This window comes from Chiroxiphia lanceolata, chromosome 19 (assembly GCF_009829145.1).
Source record: "Chiroxiphia lanceolata isolate bChiLan1 chromosome 19, bChiLan1.pri, whole genome shotgun sequence".
In the NCBI taxonomy this organism is placed as follows: domain Eukaryota; kingdom Metazoa; phylum Chordata; class Aves; order Passeriformes; family Pipridae; genus Chiroxiphia; species Chiroxiphia lanceolata.
The window spans coordinates 5,221,893-5,241,565 of record NC_045655.1 but is presented as its reverse complement, the minus strand read 5'-3'; the positions used below and the strand labels follow the sequence as shown (position 1 = coordinate 5,241,565).

The following is a 19,673-nucleotide window of genomic DNA, read 5'->3' as shown; positions in this document are numbered from 1 at the left end:
TGAATCTGCACCATCCATTTGCCAGGCACCCCAGATCCCCCCCCAGGGGCACCCCAGGCCAGGTTTCCCCCCATCCCCACACACAGAGGTGTGTTAGCAGCAGCTGCTCACAACAGTCACAGCACCCTCACCACAGCCCCAACCTCCTCACGGGTGGCTGGCTTTGTCCTTCAAAAGGAGCCAAGGAAAAAAATCTGGGGGGAACCAGAACTGTTTTTGTGAGGTAACAAGTGGGCTGCTTCCCTCCTGCACCCACCTGAGAAATGGCAGCCCCCCAGGGGAGTAGGGGCATTCTCCTGCAGGGACACCCAAACAGGAGGAAACAAGGGTGGGAAGGAACCCTGGCACCACCTCTACAAAACACACAACCCCCCAAAAACCTCCTCCTGCCCTTCTCTTTTAAAGCCCTTCCCTCCTGGCTGCCTGGAATCAGGTGTGTGGAGAAGGAAGGGCTGTTTAACCCCTTCCCAGCTGGATCCTCCCTCGGCAGCCTCAGCTCAGGGATGATGCTGTGGCCTCTGAGTGCCCTCAGCCTCTGCTTTGCCCTCCAGGTCCCCGAGCACCCTCCTCCTGCCCTCATTCCTGCTGCCCTGTGGGGTGCTCAGAGCCATCCTGGCCATTGGGGGTGGATCCCGCTGGCATTGTCACTTCCCTGTGCTCTTTCCCAGCTGCTGAGGCTGAGATGCAACAAGTTTATTTGTTCTGCTGCAGGGCAGCCCCCAGCACAGCAAGACACACCTTGGAGGGGCTTGGTGCCCCAAAATCATCCCGCCCTGTGTTCCTGAGATTCCCCCTCGGTGAATCAGCAGCTTTATCCCTGCGGGGGGAAGGCCCAGCAGCCTGGAGGTCCCACCAGGATGGCTGTTGGAAGAGCAGGGTTGGGATCAGCCCCCGAGGAGCCCGGGGAAGGGTGGCGGGCAGAGATCACGCTGTTATCACTGCCACAACCAGCCTTTCTCCTGGAAAAGGGAACGACTCTGATTTCTCTGCGGGCTGAAGGTCACGCTCGGTTTTACAGCCAGGCAAAGGAGAAGAAAGGAGCAATTCTGTTTACTTAGGGAGTAATTAATATCCCAGCTCCTGGCATGTACAGAGGCAGCAGGAACCTCCCCCACAGCGCGGTGGAGAGCGAGGCTGTGCAGCCCTTTATTATTCCATTATGAGCTGGGCAGGATTAGGAGGGCGGGTCAGGGAACAGCGCCGGCTTTGAGCAGGTTTAGCTCCTTTCCAAAGGCTTATCCCGGCTCAGTCTCACTCTCTGGACACCACGCAGTTATTCTCTGCACAGAGGGGTTTGAGCAATGCTGGAGGGGGAGAGTGGGCAGGGGGTCATGGAGCTTTAATAGCCCAGCAGGGAAAACCTGGGAGGTTCCTTTACCAGGAACTCGGTTCATATGTTGAATTTCAGCAACCAGGGAGGGCAGTTCCTCAGCTCTGCCAAGTCCTGCATTGCTCCCCAGGGACAGCCAGGCCTCGGCGCTGCTCTGGGGCAGTTCCGTGGGGTGGGACGGCCAGTGCAGGCAGTTTCCTGCAGAGCCGGATGAGGTTTTGCTCTTTATTCTTAACCAAGTTTCTCCCTGGAGCCCGGGTGGGGTGGCCGGAGCGTGCCTGGCAAGGAAAGAGGAGCCGTGGGAACTGAGGCGGCAAATCCCTCTCCTTCTTTCCCAGGCCAGAAGTTGGGGGCTGCGGTGGGATGCTCTGCCCCTCATAAGTAATTCCACGCTGGGAATGCTGCCCGCAGGCATCCAGCCTCACAGCAGGGATCACCCCTGGATGGGGATCAAGCCTCCCAGGCCAGCCCCAGCCAGGTGGTTCTCATCGGCAGCCTCTGACTCACCTCTCAAAAATTCCTGCACTCCCATCATGGCAGGAAACCGCTACGGGGAAGTGGTGAAAGCCCAGCAAGGGCCTGAAATTTGGCTTCCCCCAGCTGAGGGGGAGATCAAAACGCCGACTTTGGCCTCAATCCCTCTGACGCCAGGGCTTGTCATCGGAGGGGGGGGCGTCTCGGCTGAGTGAGCGGGGTGTGTGGTTCCTCCAGACTCAGCAGCTTTTTGCCGGGTGTTTGGGAGTGTTTTCCCCGAGGAGGCCTGAGCTCAGAAATATTTTTGAGCAAATAATCAGCTGGGAGGAATGATCTCAGCTCGTCGGCATTGTTCAGGCTTCCCGGTGAGCCCTGTGGTCCTGGGCTGTGCCGGCAGCTGTGGAGAGCTTGGCGAAGGGTCAGGGCTGGGGAGCAGCCGCCCAGCAGGTTGCAGAGCCTTGCTGAGATGTAGGAGCTGCCAGAAAACCCCCAGCTCCTTGGAGACTGGGAATCCTCCAGGGCCAAGCCTTGGGCCCTGAGTGAAGCTGGATTGTGGGGGATACCTGCTGCTCCTGGGTCATGGAGGCAGGGAGAGGGTGCAGCCGCTTGCCCAAGTTCTACAGCAAATCAGCAGAGCCCAGACCTGTGTCCCAGCTCGGGTGGGATGTGATCCCAGTCACCCTCCTGCGGGAGATACCTCTGTTAGTTCTGTCCCCTCCTGCTCCATGCTGGTCCCCTGTGTCAGCACCAACCCCAGGGTCAGAGGGCCTGAGCCGCAGTGCCTGGGCTGGCTCTGCACAGAAACGGCTCCGTGTCCGCACCGGCCGCTCCTGCAGGCGCTGCCTGGAAAGTTCCCACTGCTGCAGTCGGTGCCTGTCCCCCTGCCAAGCCTGCAGCCCTGCCAGCCGCGATGCAGCGCCGAGCCGCGCTATTTATGGCTCCACCTTGAGACGTGTACCTTCAGCGGTGGGAACGATGCTAAAAGGGATGGATCCGGGATGAGTGCATCCCCCTCCCGTTCCCGTCCCTGGGCGGCTGCCGGCAGATGTGGCAGAGCAGGCAGGGATCTGGAGGAGCTGCGTGTCTCGAAGGGAAACGCTGCAGCTCATCTTGCAGCAGAGCCATGTCCTCTGCACAACTCCTCCGGGGCTGCGATGAGGGCAGTGGGATCCCAAAATCCAGGCCTGCCCTGACACCGACTGCTCCAGGTCCGTGCTGCAGCTCCTGGGATCCATCAGCGGGGGGCACGAAGGGTTACAGCAGGGTTGGAAAGCCCCAGCCTCTGTGCTTTCTCCCCCCAGCATAAGCTCCCTGTGGGGTCTAGCTCCTCTAGCAGCTGGAGGCAAAAGCAGAGGAGCCTGGGGAGGGTTAATTGCCATATTTAACCCTTGGCTTCTTGCACAACTCAAGACAAACCTTGTCTGCTGCTTCTGCCTCAGTATCCCCAGACTCAGAGCATCCGCCACCTTCTCCAGCAAGCCAGAGCCACGGTGCTTCAAACACACAAGCCTCCTCTCCCAGATGATGTCTGTGGGGCCTGGGATACCCCACAGGCCCTCCCAGTGATCTCAGCGGTCACGGCTGGGCTGGGCACGCTGCTCCGTGGGCGATGAGGAAGGAGGTGGGGGGATTCTCCACCGGCTGTCTCCGCTGGCTCCGGCTCTGTGCTGCATCCCCACGCTCCGTGCTGCATCCCCACGGCATATCCCGGCGCTCCCGCCCACTCACACGGCCTGTGCCGCCACCCGGGCGGGAATGGAGCCGATCAGGACAAACCTGACTGGCAGACACCTGCCCATGGCACGGGAGCCCCGGCTGCTGAGCACTCCTCGGGCTGATGTTGGGGTCGAGGGAGCTCGTTAAGGTTCCCATAATTACGACAGCCCCCAACTGGTTACCAGCACTAAGCGGGGAAGGAGCCGATCCCACTTCCATGTTAGACAGCGCATCCGAAGGCAAACAAGTGGTGTCCATGCAGGACAGGGTCAGATCAGCCTGTGGCTGCAGGGAGCAAAGTGACCTGCATGGGGCTGATGGTGGCCACAGGGCTGGCCATGGCATGGAGTGGGTGTCCAAGAGTGGCACAGCATCGGGATGGGCTCGTGTGAAGTCCCCACAGACCAGCACTAAGATGAATAAGCTGTGCCTGGGTGTCCCCTGCCATCACAGAGGCTGAGTTTATGCTGGTCCCATGCCCCACTGAGAAAAACCTGGCTGCAGTCCCCTCATTTCCCTGCCCTTGGCATCCCTGCCGTGGGCAGCCCTTCCCTAACCCTTCCTGCGCCCTTTGCCATCCTCGACACCTCATGATAAAGCCACTCTCAGCCCCTTTGCCCACAGCAGAGCCTGGATGGGCATTCCGCTCCTATTCCAAGAGCAGGCAGCCAGGGCAAAGGGGGATTCCTGCCACATGGGGCCGTGGACGGATGTAGTGCGGTGAGGACAGAGCCCAAAGCAGCCTCATCTCCCCGTGGCACCTGCCAGGAGCAGTGTGACAGCTGCTCCCACATCCTCCCAAGTGACTCGTGCCTTCCTGAGCGGAAATTGGGAGCGGGTTAGTCACCAAGAAGGGTGAGGGGCAGGTCAGGACGCTGCACTCTCCGGCATCCAGCTATTTCCTCCCATGACACCTTGCTGAGGAACCTCAGGGCTGTTTACAAACGCTGGACTATGTCATGGCAGAGGCCAGGAAAGTGGCCATGCCTGAATCTCACCCAGAATCAGCTGCGAGTGCTGCAGTTCCAGAGCCAAAAGCATCAGGGCTGGGAGCAGGTTTTGCCCCATCTGCCCCTCTGAGCATCCCTTTGTACCCAAAGAACCCAGAGAAGTCTTTCTGGAAAGCGCAGTGCTCCAAAGCATGGCACCTGGACTCTCCTCTTAGGTCACTCTGGGAAAACAAGATTCAACAGCATTATCTGTCCAGCTGATCATCCCATGCCCTCCCTGCAATGTTTTGGCCAGTTCCAGCGGGTATAAGCAGGGACAGAGGGCTGAGGGCTTTCTGCTAATTAAACTGCCCTAAGTGTGAAGAGCGATGCCCCCCTGAGGTGCAAGCTCAAGGTTAGGGCAGAGCTGCATCCACGGGGAATTGGTTGGCAAAAAAATAATCCTTGTTGGGCTGGGCCAGACCCCCTGGAGCCCGACAATCCCTTGGGAGGGTGAGGTCAGTTCTGTCGCCGGTAAAAGCTGCTGTAAGTGATTTTTGCCAGCTGCCACCGGGCACGGAGCAGATCGCAGCCATGCTGGCACCCTCCAGAAAGGTCCCCTAGGCTCTGTCTCCAGCGCTCTGTGCCCCCAGGTGGGGTTCAAAGCACAGCTCACCTCCCTCCACGGGGCTCCGTGGCCATGGCACCCTCCAACCCTCACGGATACCTGATGGCGAGCCACCAGTCACAGGCAGGACATTGTTCCACTCCATCCTCCCTCCTGGAGGTGTCCCGCGCCGGCTGCCCGCTGTCCTCAGCCCTTGCCGTGCCTCGATTTCTCCAGGCCCCCACTCTGCTCCTCTCTCCCTGTGCCAATTGGAGAGATGCAGAAATGGTGTCGAACGCCGTTCAGCCCAGCGTGGGGGCTCGAGGGACCTCTGCCAGCGCCCATCTGTGCCTGGCTAGGAGTGATGTGCAGGAACCGGGGCTGGGGTGGCTGCCCGGCGCCGCTTTGCCGATGCTCTCCCGGCGTGACCGTGGGCCGGTTCCCTGCCCGCCCCAGTACCCGCGGAAGCACCCACGCCAGACACCCGCCCCGGCAGCGCAGAACCACCCGCGGCAAACCCGCGGCGTCGCTTTGCCCCCGCCCGTCTGCAGAGCCGGTTCCCCCCGGAGCCCTGCCCGGAGCGCGGGGAGGCGCTTGGGGAAACTGAGGCAGCTGCCGGGGGGGCGCGGGGGGTGCCGGAGCAGCCCCGGGACGGGCCCCCTCCCCCGGCGGGGGAAGGGGTGGCCGGGGGGGTGGGTGGGTTAAATTTTTATGAATGGGGCCGCCCCGCCTGCCATCGCCGGGCGTCAGCAGCGAGCGGCGGCGGGCGGCGCTCCCCGGTGCCTCCCGCTCCGCTCCGCACCCGCTCCGCCGATGGCCGCCGGCCGCCGCGCTCCCCCGGAGCCCGGTGGGGGCCCGGTGCTCCTCCAAGGCATCTTCGGCGCGGGGCCGGCCCCCGGTGCCGCCGCCTGCTCGCTGTCGCTGACGGCCCGGGAGCTGCAGGTGCGGCGCCCCGGCGGCTCCCCGGGCTGCTCGGCCGGTCCCGACGCCGCGCTCCGCCTGGCCGACTGCGTGGGCTCGGCCGCCTTCCCCGCGGCCGCGGCCGCCGCCTGCTTCTCGCTCGTGTGTTACCCGCTGCGGGGGCCGCGCTGGGGGCCGCCCGCCCGCCAGCGCCTGGAGCGGACCTTCCGCGTCTCCCGGGGGCCCGACGCCGAGGGCAACCTGCGCATCGCCCAGGCCTGGAGCCGCCGCATCCGAGAGCTCGCCGTGCCCGCCGTGCCCGCGCAGGACGGTGAGTGCCGAGCCGACCCCCCTGGGACCCCCTCCCCGCGCCCCCGGGGCTCGCCCCGTCGGGGCTGTGCGGGGGTCGGGGCCGCTCCGCCGCCCGGCCCCACGCGGGACGGCTGCTGCCGAGCCGGGAGCGCTGCGCGGTGTCGGGTTCCACGGGGGGACACACACGGGGTCACCCGGGCCCCCCCCCGCCCCGAGCTTGGAGGGGACGGGGACATCCCCCCGCGCCGGGGGTGGGGGTCTCTCCCCTTTCACCCTCAGTTTCAAGGGGCACCAGGGACGTGGTCGCACCACAGGGGCCCTTTGCACGCAAACACCCCCCCTCCATCGCTCCCGTTCGATAACTCCAAAGCTCCAAAGGGCAGCATGATCCAAGGAAAAAAAGTAATCATTGCTGACGCAGGCAGGACGGGAGCCAGGCACTGTCCCCTGTCCCCAGCAGGTCCCATCCATCACTTGGGATTTGGGGACAGGCAAACGCTCCCCGGGACCCCCCGGGGCCCAGCGGGATCCCAGGGCAGCCCGGAGGGGTCTGGATTTCTGATCCCTCTTCCCCCGGGAGTTGCCACTGTCTGGAAGGGGAGGGTCCGGCTCGGGGGCCGTGTCCCCCAGCTCCCGCAGGCAGGGCAGGGCGTGCTGGCAGATAGTTGAACATCTGAGCAGAGATTCAATTATATGCACTACTTCATTTATTTGGCTGTCCAGTCGCTCTGATCAGACTTGGAAATTAAGAGGCATGCGGTTAGAGGGATCCTGTCAAATCACATTTAGCCCAGCTCTTCCCTGCTCGGATTTTAAAATGCAGCTTTTTTTTTTACGTGACCTGCAGCTACAAAACAACTTTCTGCTCCTCTTCCTTAAGAATAACAACAATAACAAAAAAAAAAAAAAAAATCAGGTGGAATGGGGTGAGGGCAAAACCAGTTCCCCAGCTCTGTATCCAGACTGAACTCTGCAGCTGGAAGTCTCGGAGCGCTTTCCAACCCTCGCCCTATGAGCAGGCGGTGCGAGGGTGCTGGGGCAGGAGGCAGCTCGTGGCAGGCGGGGGCCCCGGGGGAGCCTGAGGAAGGAGGACGGGAGAAGGCGGTGCGGAATTTTACAGTTATTTTTCTCACTGAGGGCCGGCAGGATTTGCAAACCTCCTCCCACAGTTTTGGGACAGGGCTAAAAGTGCCCCTCGCCCACACCCTGCGCTCGCACGTGCCGGCGGGGAGGCCTGTGCGGGCAGATAAGGCCGTGCTGGGGAGGCTGCCTGCGAGTCCGTGCAGAGCAATCCTGCCACCCTGTCCCCACCCAGAGGGGACCTGGGAGCCACTAGTGATCCTGTCCTGGTGTCATCTCAGCTCTGGCATCCTGTGGGATAAAAGCCCTGCGGAATGCTGCAGCAAGGATGAAGCTTCGCCCTTCTTATTTCACCCCAAGGGATAAACAAAAAGTCTCTCTGCAGTTGATAAACCCCAAAGCTGGGGCTGCCCGTGGAGGGCAGGGATGTGTCCCAAACTGCAGCCATCTGGGAGGGAAGAAACTGCCACCAGGCTTGTGTCCTAACAGGGAAATCCAGCCCCAGGGAGCTCAGTCCCAGCCTTATACCAGGCTGGCACACTTGTTCCTTATGCCCAGAGAGTTTCTAGAAGGATGCAGGGACGCAGTGGAGTGGCTGGGGCTGCAGACGGCGGGGCTGTGGCAGCATGGTCCCATGTGACATGGGGGGATGTGGGCAGAGGGACTGGAGCAGAGTTTGTGGACTGCCAGCAGCCAGAGCCCCTTCCTCCTGCTGACTCAGTGTCTGCTCTGCTCAGCATTTGAGGCTGAAAGCGACCGCAGTGTGCCGGGAAGTGGCTCAGCCTTGCTGGGATGCCAGGGACTGGCCGGAGTTGCGCAATGGGAAGGGATGCTCTGAAAGCTGTGTTCCCTCCGAGCATCGCCGCTGCTGGGCTCCAGCTCTGACCCAGCACCTTCCAGTCCCGCCGTGGGGCTGAGCCTGGTGCTGCTGGTATCACTGCTCCCTCACTGGGATCACATCCCGTCGCTATTCACACCCTGATACCAGCAGTTTGCCCCTTTTGATGGAGTCATGGCATCCTTCTGTGCCCTCCAGGCAAGGATTGGGTCCTTGTGGTCCCAGCCATACCCCACTGCCCAGAGGTGGCCACGGGGCAACAGCCACAGGTCCAGGCAGGATTTTCAGGCAAGACCTGACTGCAGCTCCATGTGTGTGTCAGAAATGATGTGCCTGGTTAACAGTGGGGGCAGTTAAAAACTGCATTTATGTTCTTGAAGTGCCTCCTGCTCTTATTCTGCATCTTCCAAGGTTGGCACCTCCTGCTCTTATTCTGCATCTTCCAAGGTTGGAGGGGGAGAAAGAAAGAGAAAAGCCCCCCATCACCTTCCTTCAACAGCTGGGGTTTGAGCCCAAACCCCTGCGTAGGGGCTCGTCTCTGTTTGCCGAGGGGGATTTAGTGGCTGTGAGGGCCAGGGAAGCTCCAGAGGGGAGGGAGCAGGGCAAGCCCAGCCCTGGGGTTACTGCCTGTTATCCCTGACCCGAGTTGGAGTGGCCTCTGCTTTGGGTGCTTCACTGCTGTCCCCGAGGGAAGCCATTCCCCTCTTGTCTGGCGCCTGCTGATAAGGGACCGGGGAGAGCCAGCCCAGAGCCAGCACCCAGAGCCAGGCTCAGCCCCACTGACGGGGCTTTCACATGCAGATCTTGCCTGTGGACTTGTGGCAGGTCCCAAACAGGTGGCAAGGGGACAAGGAGCTGTGCTGGAGGGTGACAGCCTCAGCCCCCATCCATGGGGCAGGAAGTAATCCTGATGGCACTGAAATCAGCAGAGCTCTGTGTGCTCCCAGAGCTGGGATGGGCAAGGAGGTGGGATGCTCCAGTCACATGGAGCTCATGGCCATGACTGATGTGATGCTGGGTGTCACCCAGGGGAGGTGACATGTGGGGACCTCCATCACCCAGGCTCACCTCTCCCCACCACCGTCCCCAGAGTGGGTGGCAGGAGGGGGTTTTAGCTCTAAAACCCCAGCTGGTGTGTTCAAACAGCTCAGATCACCCCAGATGAGGCAGGGGCAGGCAGACACCCCCAGCCCCCTCGAGTGCCTAGAGGGGGTTCCAAGCCCAGGACAATGCTGGCAAATGCCTCTGCTGTCCTGACTCAGCAGCTCTTCCTGCTGAGTCAGCAGATGCGGCCCTCGTGCTGTCCCACAGAGCCCGTGTGCTGGGGTGGGCACTCCCCACCCCCCTGGGGCCATGGCTTAGGGGGCCCAGAGCTGGTGGGGACATCCCCAAACTCCCCAAAACCGGCTTCACCCTGCAGAGCCAGGGATTTCCAGAGGCACTGAGGGAGCCTGAGTTGCACTGCCCTGCTCACTTCAGGGCTTGGGGTGCCCCAGCAGCACCCGGGGGTCCTGCCCTCTTCGTCCTCCCTGTGCTTCCCTCACAGGGCAGCTCAGTGGGCTCTCCCTGTCCCCCTGCATGGGGACCACTGGGCTTGGGGAAGGTGATGCTGGAAGCAAGCGGCGCAGGGGGGGGCAGAAAAATGAGACCCCTGCCAGGCTTGTAATTACAGCCTGACTGAGGCCCTCGCACGCGAAACCTGAGCCCCGTGGGGAGCAGGGGAGGCAGAAGTGTCTGTCTGCCGGCTCAACTGGCTGTCTCCTGGCCCCTCTCCAACTGGGGGGATGTGGGGAATTGGAGCCCTTGTCCTCCTGCTGTGGAATGGCTGGGATGCTGCAGGGCCCCATCCTGGGTGTAAAACATCCCTGCTGATTGTGGGGGAGCTCAAGGTGAGCCCCTGCAGGCCCCCAGGTCCCATCTCTGCTGCTTCCTCAGCATTCCCAGCAGGGACCCTCCATCCCTGCTCACCCCCCATTGCCTCTGGGTAGGGATGCTGCACAGGGAGCTTGTAGGGATCAGGGAGGGGCAGCAGGGTTTTGGCAAAGCCCTCCCTGGGCAGTGCCGTGACCCAGCACCCTGAGCCCCCTCTCCCCCCTGCAGGTGACAGCTATGGGGTGCTGCCCCGGCCCTGCCGTGCTCTGGTGCTGCTGAACCCGCAGAGCGGCTCCGGCCGTGCCCTCGATGACTTCCAGGCCGTGGTGCAGCCCATGCTGGCCGAGGCTGAAATTGCCACCACCATCTTCATCACCGGTGAGTCTGTCAGCAGCTCCCTCCTCCTCCTCCTTTCCTCCTCCTCCTCCTCCTCCTCCTCCTCCTCCTTCTCCTCCTCCTCCTCCTCCCTTCCCTGGGATCTTACCTGGGCTCCTCCGATGGCCTCGTTCCTCCTGCATCACCACAGCTCTGGGTCCTGTGGGTTGGTTGTGCTAAAGAGGGGTGAGAGCCTCGCCTCCTGAACCCCTGGCTGGGGTCACCATCTGGGGGGTGGCAGCAGGCAGACAGAGGGTGATCTCGAATCTCTCCACTTTCCCCTGCAGAAAGACCCCACCACGCGCACGAGAAGGTGCGGGATGAGGACCTGTCTCAGTGGGACACGCTGGTGGTCATGTCTGGGGACGGGCTGCTGTACGAGGTGAGGGGCACCTTGGGGTGTCTGGGCTGGGCAGAGAGCCAGGAGAAGGGGGGTGCCTGGGGCAGGAGCCAACCTCTGGTATGAGAAAGGCAGGCAGGGAATGGCAAAGGAGAGATGGCACCAAGCTTGGAGCAAAGCAGCCACGGCCTTCGTCCTGGCCTGGCCTGGGACACCATGAGCTCTTTTTCCCCTCGGCTGGGCAGGGGCCACTGGATTCCTTGGGTGCCACAAACTCCTTCATCCCTGCAGGTGGTGAACGGGCTCATGGAGCGTCCAGACTGGAAGGACACCATGAAGAAGCCACTGTGCATCCTGCCAGGAGGCTCTGGGAATGCCCTGGCCGCCTCCATCAACTACTATGCAGGGTGAGTCCTGGCCCCGTGGGGCACCTGCTGTCTGCACTGCACTGGCCAGCACACAGGGCTGTGCTGGCACCAGGTGGGGGAAGAGAAAGGCCATGCAGGGCTCTGGCCCAGGGGGAGGGTGCTGGGATGTCCAGGGGTGCCTGTCAGGGTCCTCACCTACCCACAGGCTGGTATAGAACAGCCATGAGCATGGGATTGCATCCTTGTGTACCCACCTCCCCACACTCCCTTTCTCCTCTCTGGGCTCAGACTCTGGTAAAGCTTTACCCTAAAGGATCCACCCCAGGCACAGCCAATCCTGCTGTGGAGTGGAAGGATCAGGATTGCCGTGACTTGGTACCCTCTTTCAGGAACTGGTTTATCCTTTCCACCCCCAGCTAAACCTCTCCCAGCAGCTGTCCCTGAGGGACTCTGTCACCCAGCTGGGGTATGTCCCAACCATGACAATAAGGGTTTGCAGGTGGATGTTGGGACAGCAGGAGGGGCCCTGAGCTCCAAACTCACCCTCTCCATCCCCTCGCAGCTACGATCACGTCGCCAAGAAGAAGCTGCTGACGAATTGCACCTTCATCCTGTGCAAGGGGCTGCACACACAGATGGACCTGGTCTCGCTGAGCACGGCCTCGGGCAAGCGCTTCTTCTCCTTCCTCGGCTTCGGCTGGGGCTTCATCTCGGACGTGGACATCGACAGTGAGAAGTACCGCTGGCTGGGCAGCGCCCGCTTCACCCTGGGCACCCTGCAGTGCCTGGCCAAGCTGCGGGTGTACCAGGGCCGCCTGTCCTACCTGCCCGCTGGCCCCGAGCAGGGCACCTCCCCGGCCCCCAGGGACCCTTCCACGCCTGTCCCCAACGGCCAGGCCGGCCACGTCCTGCCGCCGGCGGGGACGGACGCGCCCGGTTCCCTGCCCAGCGACTCGCTGCTGGCGCCGCTGGGGCAGCCGGTGCCGGCGCACTGGACCGTGGTCCCCGAGGAGGAGTTCGTCCTGGTCTACGCCATCTACCAGTCCCACCTGGGCACCAACCTGCTGATGGCACCGGCGGCCCGGCTGCACGACGGCTGCATCCACCTCTTCTACATGAAGGCCGGCATCAGCCGCGTGGCGCTGCTGAAGCTCTTCCTGGCCATGTCCAGGGGGACCCACCTGGACTTGAACTGTCCCCACCTGTGCTACGTCCCCGTCCGGGCGTTCCGCCTGGAGCCGCGGGTGGCCGCGGGCATCATGACGGTGGACGGCGAGGCCCTGGCGTGCGAGCCCATGCAGGGCCAGATCCACGGCCGCCTCTGCCGCGTCGTCAGCGGCTCCTGAGCTCCGGGCTCGCCCTCCCTGCAGCGCTGAGCTGCCGGCACGGCCCAGCACGAGGGTGGCAGAGCCTTCCTCCCACTCAGGAACCTCCTCCTCCTCCTCCTCCCCCCGTAGCAATAGGTCTTGGGGGCTGCGGGGCTCGTCCCCTCGCTTGCCCCCACGCTTAGCTTTACCCCCTCGGGGCCAGCCATCAGCGCTGTCCCAAAAATGAGCCACGAGCCCCATCAGGTACTCGGTGCCGGCGAGACGCCAGCGTGTTTCATCCTGGTACGAGGTCCCGGTCCAGGCGGCTGCGCCGGCACAGCCCCGTCCCCTCCCTGGCTCGGACGCACACGGTGGCATTGCTCGTGTCCCCGCCCGCCGCGGAGCCAGTGCCACCCCCCCGGGATGGTCAGGACCAATAGATCTAATACAGGAAACCGACTTTTTTTTTAAAGAATGTTTCTACCCAAAGCTTCCTGTTAGAAGCAGAGTTTATTCTTGTGATAAATGCAATAAATGTCTAGCGTTTGCAAAAAAAAAAAAAAAAGAAAAATCTCCCCCGGGTTTTAAATCCGAGCTCATGGCTGGTGTCAGGGGCAGGGCTGTGGTGCCGTCACCCTGGGCTGGGCTCACACGCAGATGTCAGGACGGGTTTAGCTCAGCGCCGTGGCCCTTCTCTCCCTGGCACCCTGGAGCCAAGACCAGCACGGAGCGATGGAACCAGGGGATGCTCCCAAGGGAGATGCCGAGGAGGCAGGACATGGGGCATTGCTGCCACCCGCCCCGATTTTTGGGGTGTGTCGATGCCTCCGGGCTCAGCCTCACGCTGTGTCTGATCGAATCCAGGGAGCTCAGCCCTGCAGTGACACTTGGGGACATCTTGGGGAAGGTCCAGTGCCTCCGAGGGAGAGCAGGGAAAGGCTCATGGAAGAGGTTCAGGGAGGGGGTCGTTGGAGCCGAGGGGTTTGGCTTTCTGCCGGGAGCAGGGGCCCTGTGGGGCGCTCTCAAATCCCCTCTTCTCGGGCAGCTCGGGGCCAGCTGGAACCCTGCGACAGGTCCCTGCCCGGGGGCTCGCCTGGGGGGGATTACTCAGCCTGTTTGGTATAAAATTGCAGTAATTAAACCTCATTTACAGCGCTCAAGTACAAAGTAGAAGAGTAAACAGTGGTGGCTGTTTGCATTTATTCATCTGCAAACTATGCAATTAGGATGGCAGATCCGGGAAAGAAGAGCACGATTGTCCTCCCCCCCCTGGCCCCACTCGCTCCTGGAGAGCCGAGTTCCTGTCCCTGAGCCGGCAGGGCAGGCGGCAGCTGGGAACCACCTCCCAAAATAAAGTTATTTCCCCCGTGGCTTTGGGCCAGGTGTAAAAACAGGCTGAGCGGTAACTCTCTAACCCTCTTGAGCTGCTGGAGGGACAGCCCAGGGCAGGGGACACACTCTGAGCTCTTGGCTGTGTCTGCCAAGTGACACAGCTCAGCAGAGCGGAGCCGTTCAGGCTCACAGCACCTGAAAGGCTCCCTGGAGTCTCCACCGGGAATGGCTGTGTGCCTCACAGCAGCAGGTCGGCTGCGATCACCCTTGCCCTCCCCTTTCCCAGGTTTTGCTGCACGTCTTTTCCATCACCCATCTGCTTCCAAAACCTGTTGGACAGCAGCAACGGGCTGATCCTCCCATCCAGCCCCTCGCTCCCGGCACCCGAGGGAGGTGGCAGAGCTGCCGCCCACCCCTCGAGAGGTTTGAACAACTCCTGCAAAGCCGGGAGTCTCTGAGTCTCAGCACACCAAGACACCGCTCCTGCAGCCAGAGGGGGTGAGGGAGGGCACCCACGGGGGGCAAACACGGCATCCCCCCCAAGCCAGCCCAGAGCCTGGCACAAGGGGTGCTCCGGAGAAGTGCCAGAAACACAGCAGGGGGTGGGAAGGGAAAGAAAGAGACAGCAGTCAGAACTACTCACAGAGGCAAAATTTAATGGCAAGTCATCTTCCCTCCTTTATTACACCTTGGTTAGCCAAACAAACAAAAAAAAAATCTGCAGGTAAAAAAAGTTTTAATGGTCACACAGCACTTTATACATATATTGTAAGCAACCAAGCATCCACATCTGCACGTGAACGACACACCTCTAAGCATGGCCTCAATAGTCAGGTCTGGGTTTTTTTAAATTCATTAAATACTGTACAGAATCAAGGCTACAAACTGATTTTGTAATGCTTCTTCCCCAACCCCAGCACTTAAAACAGTTACAGGCTGCTCTCATTTGTACATCACACAGTCGTGTAGCCAGTTTTAAGGCTAACAATATGCATCATGCTTTGGCTTTTTTTGTGTGTTTTTAAATTTTTTTTTTTAAGGTTTTAGCCTTTTAAATTTTGTTACCCTTAAATATTACATACATACACAAAAAAATTACATAGCTGCAGTGTGCTCACCACCAACCTCATCACCCAGGAGCTTCACATTATCAAAAGCTTTAGAAAATTTGTAAACCTCTGTGCACGCTTGGGTTTGGGACAGCTGCAGAGAGCGAGCGATGCCGGGGGGAGCAGCATCCCAGTCCAGAAGGCCTCACACACCTCCTCGGAGGGAGCCCCAGCAGCCTGTGCAAAAGCTCTTGACTAGGATCAGAGACTTTTCAGGTGAGGGGGAGGACACGCTGCCTGCCCAGCCCCTGCCCTGTGAGATGAGAGGTGCAGAGAGTAAAGGGGGGGGGGCACAGTGGAACCCTACAGCTCCTTCACCCCCAGAGGGTTTCTCCCTCCCTCCCTGTCCGGCAGGGGCTCAGGGCAGCCACAGCCCGGCACTGGGGACAGAGGAGGTAGTGTCTGTGGATCACCAACCGTGGTTTTGCCTGGAAGAGGTTTAATCATTTGTGGAACCAGCCTCTCTGCCTGCCCTTCCCCTGCCCTGGAGCAGCAGCCTCACCCCTCAGCCCTGACACTCTGGAGACGCCCCCGTGCTCCGCTCAAAGGGATCCATTCATTGCAGAACGTGGCTGTGGCTGCAGCTCACACTGCCCTGCCCAGGGCTCTCAGCACCCCTGCACCCCAAAGCCGGGTCTGCCGGACCTCCCACCTGCCAGGCAGGGAGAGCTCCCAGTGCCAGAGCAGGGCCAGAGCTGCTGCACAGGCGATCCACCCACAGATGGGACCTGGAGAGCTCAGCCCAGGTCTGCACTCACAGCCAAGCCCTGTGTCCTCCAGAGCACCGGGAGCAGCCTGCGCCTTCCAAAATCCCAGCAGTGTGGATGGGGACACGGGAAGGGCTTTGTGCAGCCACCCCTGGAGCATCAGGGGGCAGCTGGAAAGCGCAGGGACCTGGGTGGGGGGATTTGGGCTGGTGGGTGCAGCCCTTGGTGTTTGAGGGAGCAGAAAGCACCATGCCAACATGCGGCATTCTCCTGCTGTTCCTTGTTTCTAACCGAGGCCAGACCCTGGCCTGGGGTGAGGGGAGGAGGCCACAGCCATACTGAGCAAGAGCAAAGGAGAGCTTTGGCTCCATCCTTACTTCTGGCAGAGCCATCTGCTCAGCCCAACTGGTCCCCGGGAAGCCTGGCACCACTGTCTCCCTGTGCAGCTGGAAGGACCAACGGACTCTCCCTGACAGATTCTGCTCCACATGGATGCAAAATGGGTGCCTCTCCAATGCCTGAACACTGGACAAAGGCAGTAGTGCTGGAGTGTGACCTCCCAGCTCCAGAAGCGAAGGTAAGTGTGTGCAGACAGGACCAGAGGCCTCGGGAAGGTGTCTTGACCATGGGACTCTGGCAAGTCACTGCTTCAAAAAGTGCTCATGGTCACCAGCTCAGGCTGCTGAGGCACTGCCTGCCCTCACCAGCTGTTTCCCAGAGCGTCCAGCAGCGCTGTGGTTGGGATTAGGGATAGGAGGTGCTGTGCCAACACTACTGCTGAGCAGAGCTGACCCACCACAGGAAATAGCTGGTGAGGGAAGGAGCTGATAACAGCTCACACCAGTGTCTGATGTAACAGCACAGGAACCACCACAAACTGCTGCTGCTGCAAACAGGGCCTCACCACGACGCGGCAGCTCCTTCCCTTGGCTCAAACGGCTCCAGAACACCTCTGCACAGCTGGATGAGGGAGCAGCAGCCATGCCAGGTCCATCCAGACTCCTGCCAGATCTACGACAGGATCACTTACTGCTGCCTGCCCGGATAAGGCTGGGATCCAGGGTGGGTGTAGTGCTGTGTGACAGCCGGGATGGCTGGGAATGAAAGATGTGGATACCTAAGCAAGAAACGAGGGCAGAACCCTGAATCCCATGTATTTCTAGAAGACAGGCATGCATGGTGGGGAAAAGGGAAGTGTGCCTTACTCTGGAGACAAAGAAGTGGGGATGGCTAGACTTGCTTCCAGGAGAACGACTGGAAGTTGCAGAACTGGATGGAAACCCTGCAGCACTACCAGGGCAGCATGAGAGCCAGTGCAGAGCTCTGGCCCTGCCTACCAACCCCAACAAGAAGAACCTTGTAGCTATCAGTGAACAACTAAGACTAGAGCAACTCTGTATGGTGTAGACAACGCCAATGCAACACAATCCAATGTCTAAGTACAGATAAGCTGGGGTAGACTTCGTAGAACCCATGGGAACGCCGAGAAAAATGAAAGACTGGGAGGGCATTGCCCTTCATTTCCAGAAACTACAGCAATCCCTTCTTCTGGCTGGAACCCCACCAGAAAAAACTGCTGGGTGTAGCACTGGGTGGGAAGAGTCCTTGTGTGGAAAGGTGCCCCAAGATGAAAGTGCAGAGGGAACGTGGCTGCAAGACTGCTTCTGTGCAGGTCTCAAATCTTACCATTGCAGGGTCAAACTTGCAAGAAGAGCACGTACATGGGACAGGGGGAAGGAAAAGGGGCTGGGGGCAAAGAGTTATTCATGCTTAGACAAACCTTTCCTCAGAGGAGCAATCAGGCCTACCACCTTCTTTGGAACAAACCAAGCTGAGGAAGAAAAGCTGGAAGGAGAAGCCAGTTGATTGGTAACAGCATTTGCCAATTTACTTTCTGCTGCTTTCCCTTCTCCCCTGCACCTGCCTGTCCCTATCCTGATGGTTTATTTGTCCTCTGTCCACTCTGGGATGTTGGCCCCTGCTAAGGCAGCCCGGTACTGCTGCAAGACACCGCGGATGCTTTTAATGAACCCCTTGGACAAAGGGAAGAGGGGGAACCCAATATCAGGGTAACCGCTCTTCTCCGGCAGGAAACTCCTGTAGCTCTTTCTCCGTTTCTTTGGTTTCACGCTGGGCTGCGCGGCAGAGTCCTGGGCAGCCTTCCCCTCGTCCGTTCGGTCTCTGGCCAGGTCCCCCCTGGCTTGGCCTGTGCTCTCCGAGTCTGAGTACTGTTGGAGGTCACCGGCGTTGGGCGTCGGGGTCGTGAACTCCAACTCGTCCAGCTCCTCCTTCCCGTCGAGCGCCGAGTCGGACAGTTCGGCGGCCGCCCCCTGCTCCGAGCTGCTGCCGTACTCCGCCAGCGATCCCGCAGCGTCTCCGGGGCTCTCGGCCAGGGCGGCACCGGCGGGGAGGGGGGAGGCTGAATACGCCCCGTTGGCCTGTTCGTGGCTGCGCTCCACCAGCTCGTTGGTCTCCAGCCAGGACTCGATGCGGGACACCAGGCGCCAGCCGTGGCAGCGGAAGTGCTCCCGGATCTCGTGCTCAAAGACCTCCACGGGCCGGCGCAGCAGCTGCATCATGGACTGCACCACCCGGATCAGCGTCATCTCGTTGTAGCAGCGGCTGTTCTCGTAGCCCTCCTGCAGCCCCCGGTCGCTGTCAAAGCCCGCCTCGTTGTAGTAGGGCTCGTTCACCAGGATGAGACCTGCCGGGACAAAGGGACACCGGGGCGTTAAGGGAGGAACACCACTGGGAATTGCCATCCTAGGCAGGCACTGCTGGGCCACGATTGCTGCCAAGGCAGCAGAGAGCAAGGATCAGGCAGGCAGCAGAGGCCAGGCTGAACAACCAGAACCTGCAGGATGCAAAGGACTGGTGTCGCAAGAGGAGCCTCGCGTGATGTGGTGGGGACCTTGGACACTACAGGGAGTGGCATCCAAGATCCTTGGCTGGCAAGAACAGTCCTCTACCAGCATGATGCAGAGGGCACACAACAGCAGAGGTCAAAAGGGCAGCAGGGGAGAGGTTTCAGAGTTCCTTTTCCTTCCCTCCCACTCCTCTCCTTTAAAAAAAACCCACAAACACACCCAAAGCTTTTTTTTCCTCCTCCTCCTCTTAATCAGAACAAAGGCCAATCTTCAGTAACAGGCTTTGAGCTGGCCAGGTCCTGCCCTGTCCAGCACAGTCCCTTCAGACAGTGGAGTTCTGAGACAGAGAATACTGTGACAAGTCACTCATACCAAGATGTCTCTTGCTTGTTTCTGGTCTAATGAAATTACATGTATGTAGCAATGGCACAGGTGCTGCCAGGCTGCTGGCAGCCTGCCACAAACTGCATTAGAGCTGGAGGAGGTGAGATCATAAGTCTCCCAAAGCCCAGGCAGCACGAGAGCAGGTCTTTCTCTAGCACCAAGTTGCTCCAGTAAAACATTTAGTATTTAATTTTCTAAATTTGGATCCTTGGCTTTGTAAATGAGAAAAGGCTTTTCTTGTGGTGTGCTTCCCCCACAGGAGGATACAGGTGGACTGTGGGGGTTCAGGGAGCAGGATTTGCCTGCTGACTCGAGGCAGAAACTCCTGCTCTGTGTCAAAGGTTTCACATCACAGGGCTCCCCTGAACAGAAAGTTGTCCATGAGGAAGCTCTGTGATTTAGTCTGTCTGCTCTCAAATTGGATAGGGCAGAGCAAAGGCCCATGGCAGGAAGCCCTGGGGCTCGTCTAGGCACACCCCTGATTATTCTCTGCTTTGGAAGGAGCATAAACACCAGCATCATGTGCAAAACATGCCCCATGTAGGATGGGCGGGTGACTCAGTGGGGATAAAAAAAAGTCCTGCAAACGAGGCCCAGTTTAGCAACTTCAACTAACTTTGGTAACTGGCTGAGGACACAGTGGTTCACCTTTGTCAGCTCAGAGCAACAAGTAGACCAGCTCTGTGCTTGGCTGCTGCAGTGAGAAGAAGGGAAGGCATTGTGTCAGAGCCCTGGGATGCAGCCAAAACTCTGGGCATGAGAAAAGCTGGCACCTGCTTCCACTGCTCAAGTGGAGAGATAAGGACACTGCTTTGTCCACCAAGGT

The 19,673-nt window shown here is 60.2% G+C and overlaps 2 protein-coding genes across 2 annotated transcripts in view; one reads left to right on the top strand and one right to left on the bottom strand.

Annotated features, from left to right (window-relative positions):
- Positions 1–5,869: 5,869 nt before the first annotated feature.
- Positions 5,870–12,963, top strand: SPHK1 (sphingosine kinase 1). Its single transcript, XM_032706587.1, has 5 exons — positions 5,870–6,287; positions 10,287–10,436; positions 10,721–10,815; positions 11,065–11,180; positions 11,704–12,963. The coding sequence occupies exons 1-5, from the start codon at positions 5,870–5,872 to the stop codon at positions 12,485–12,487; spliced, it is 1,563 nt and encodes a 520-aa protein (XP_032562478.1). The 3' UTR covers positions 12,488–12,963.
- A 1,453-nt stretch (positions 12,964–14,416) lies between these two features.
- UBE2O (ubiquitin conjugating enzyme E2 O) overlaps positions 14,417–19,673 on the bottom strand; it is a 62,146-nt gene continuing 56,889 nt past the window's right edge. Inside the window, exon 18 of the mRNA XM_032706586.1 lies at positions 14,417–18,300. Within this exon, the coding sequence (XP_032562477.1) occupies positions 17,540–18,300 (761 nt within the window). The 3' untranslated portion in view covers positions 14,417–17,539. The remainder of the gene's footprint in view (positions 18,301–19,673) is intronic.

Excerpts from the sequence above, each read along its gene's own strand:
- SPHK1 (XM_032706587.1), top strand. The coding sequence starts at position 5,870 with ATGGCCGCCGGCCGCCGCGCTCCCCCGGAGCCCGGTGGGGGCCCGGTG. Across the intron at positions 6,288-10,286 it reads CGCCGTGCCCGCGCAGGACG|GTGACAGCTATGGGGTGCTG; the intron begins GTGAGTGCCGAG and ends TCCCCCCTGCAG. Across the intron at positions 10,816-11,064 it reads GGGACGGGCTGCTGTACGAG|GTGGTGAACGGGCTCATGGA; the intron begins GTGAGGGGCACC and ends TCATCCCTGCAG.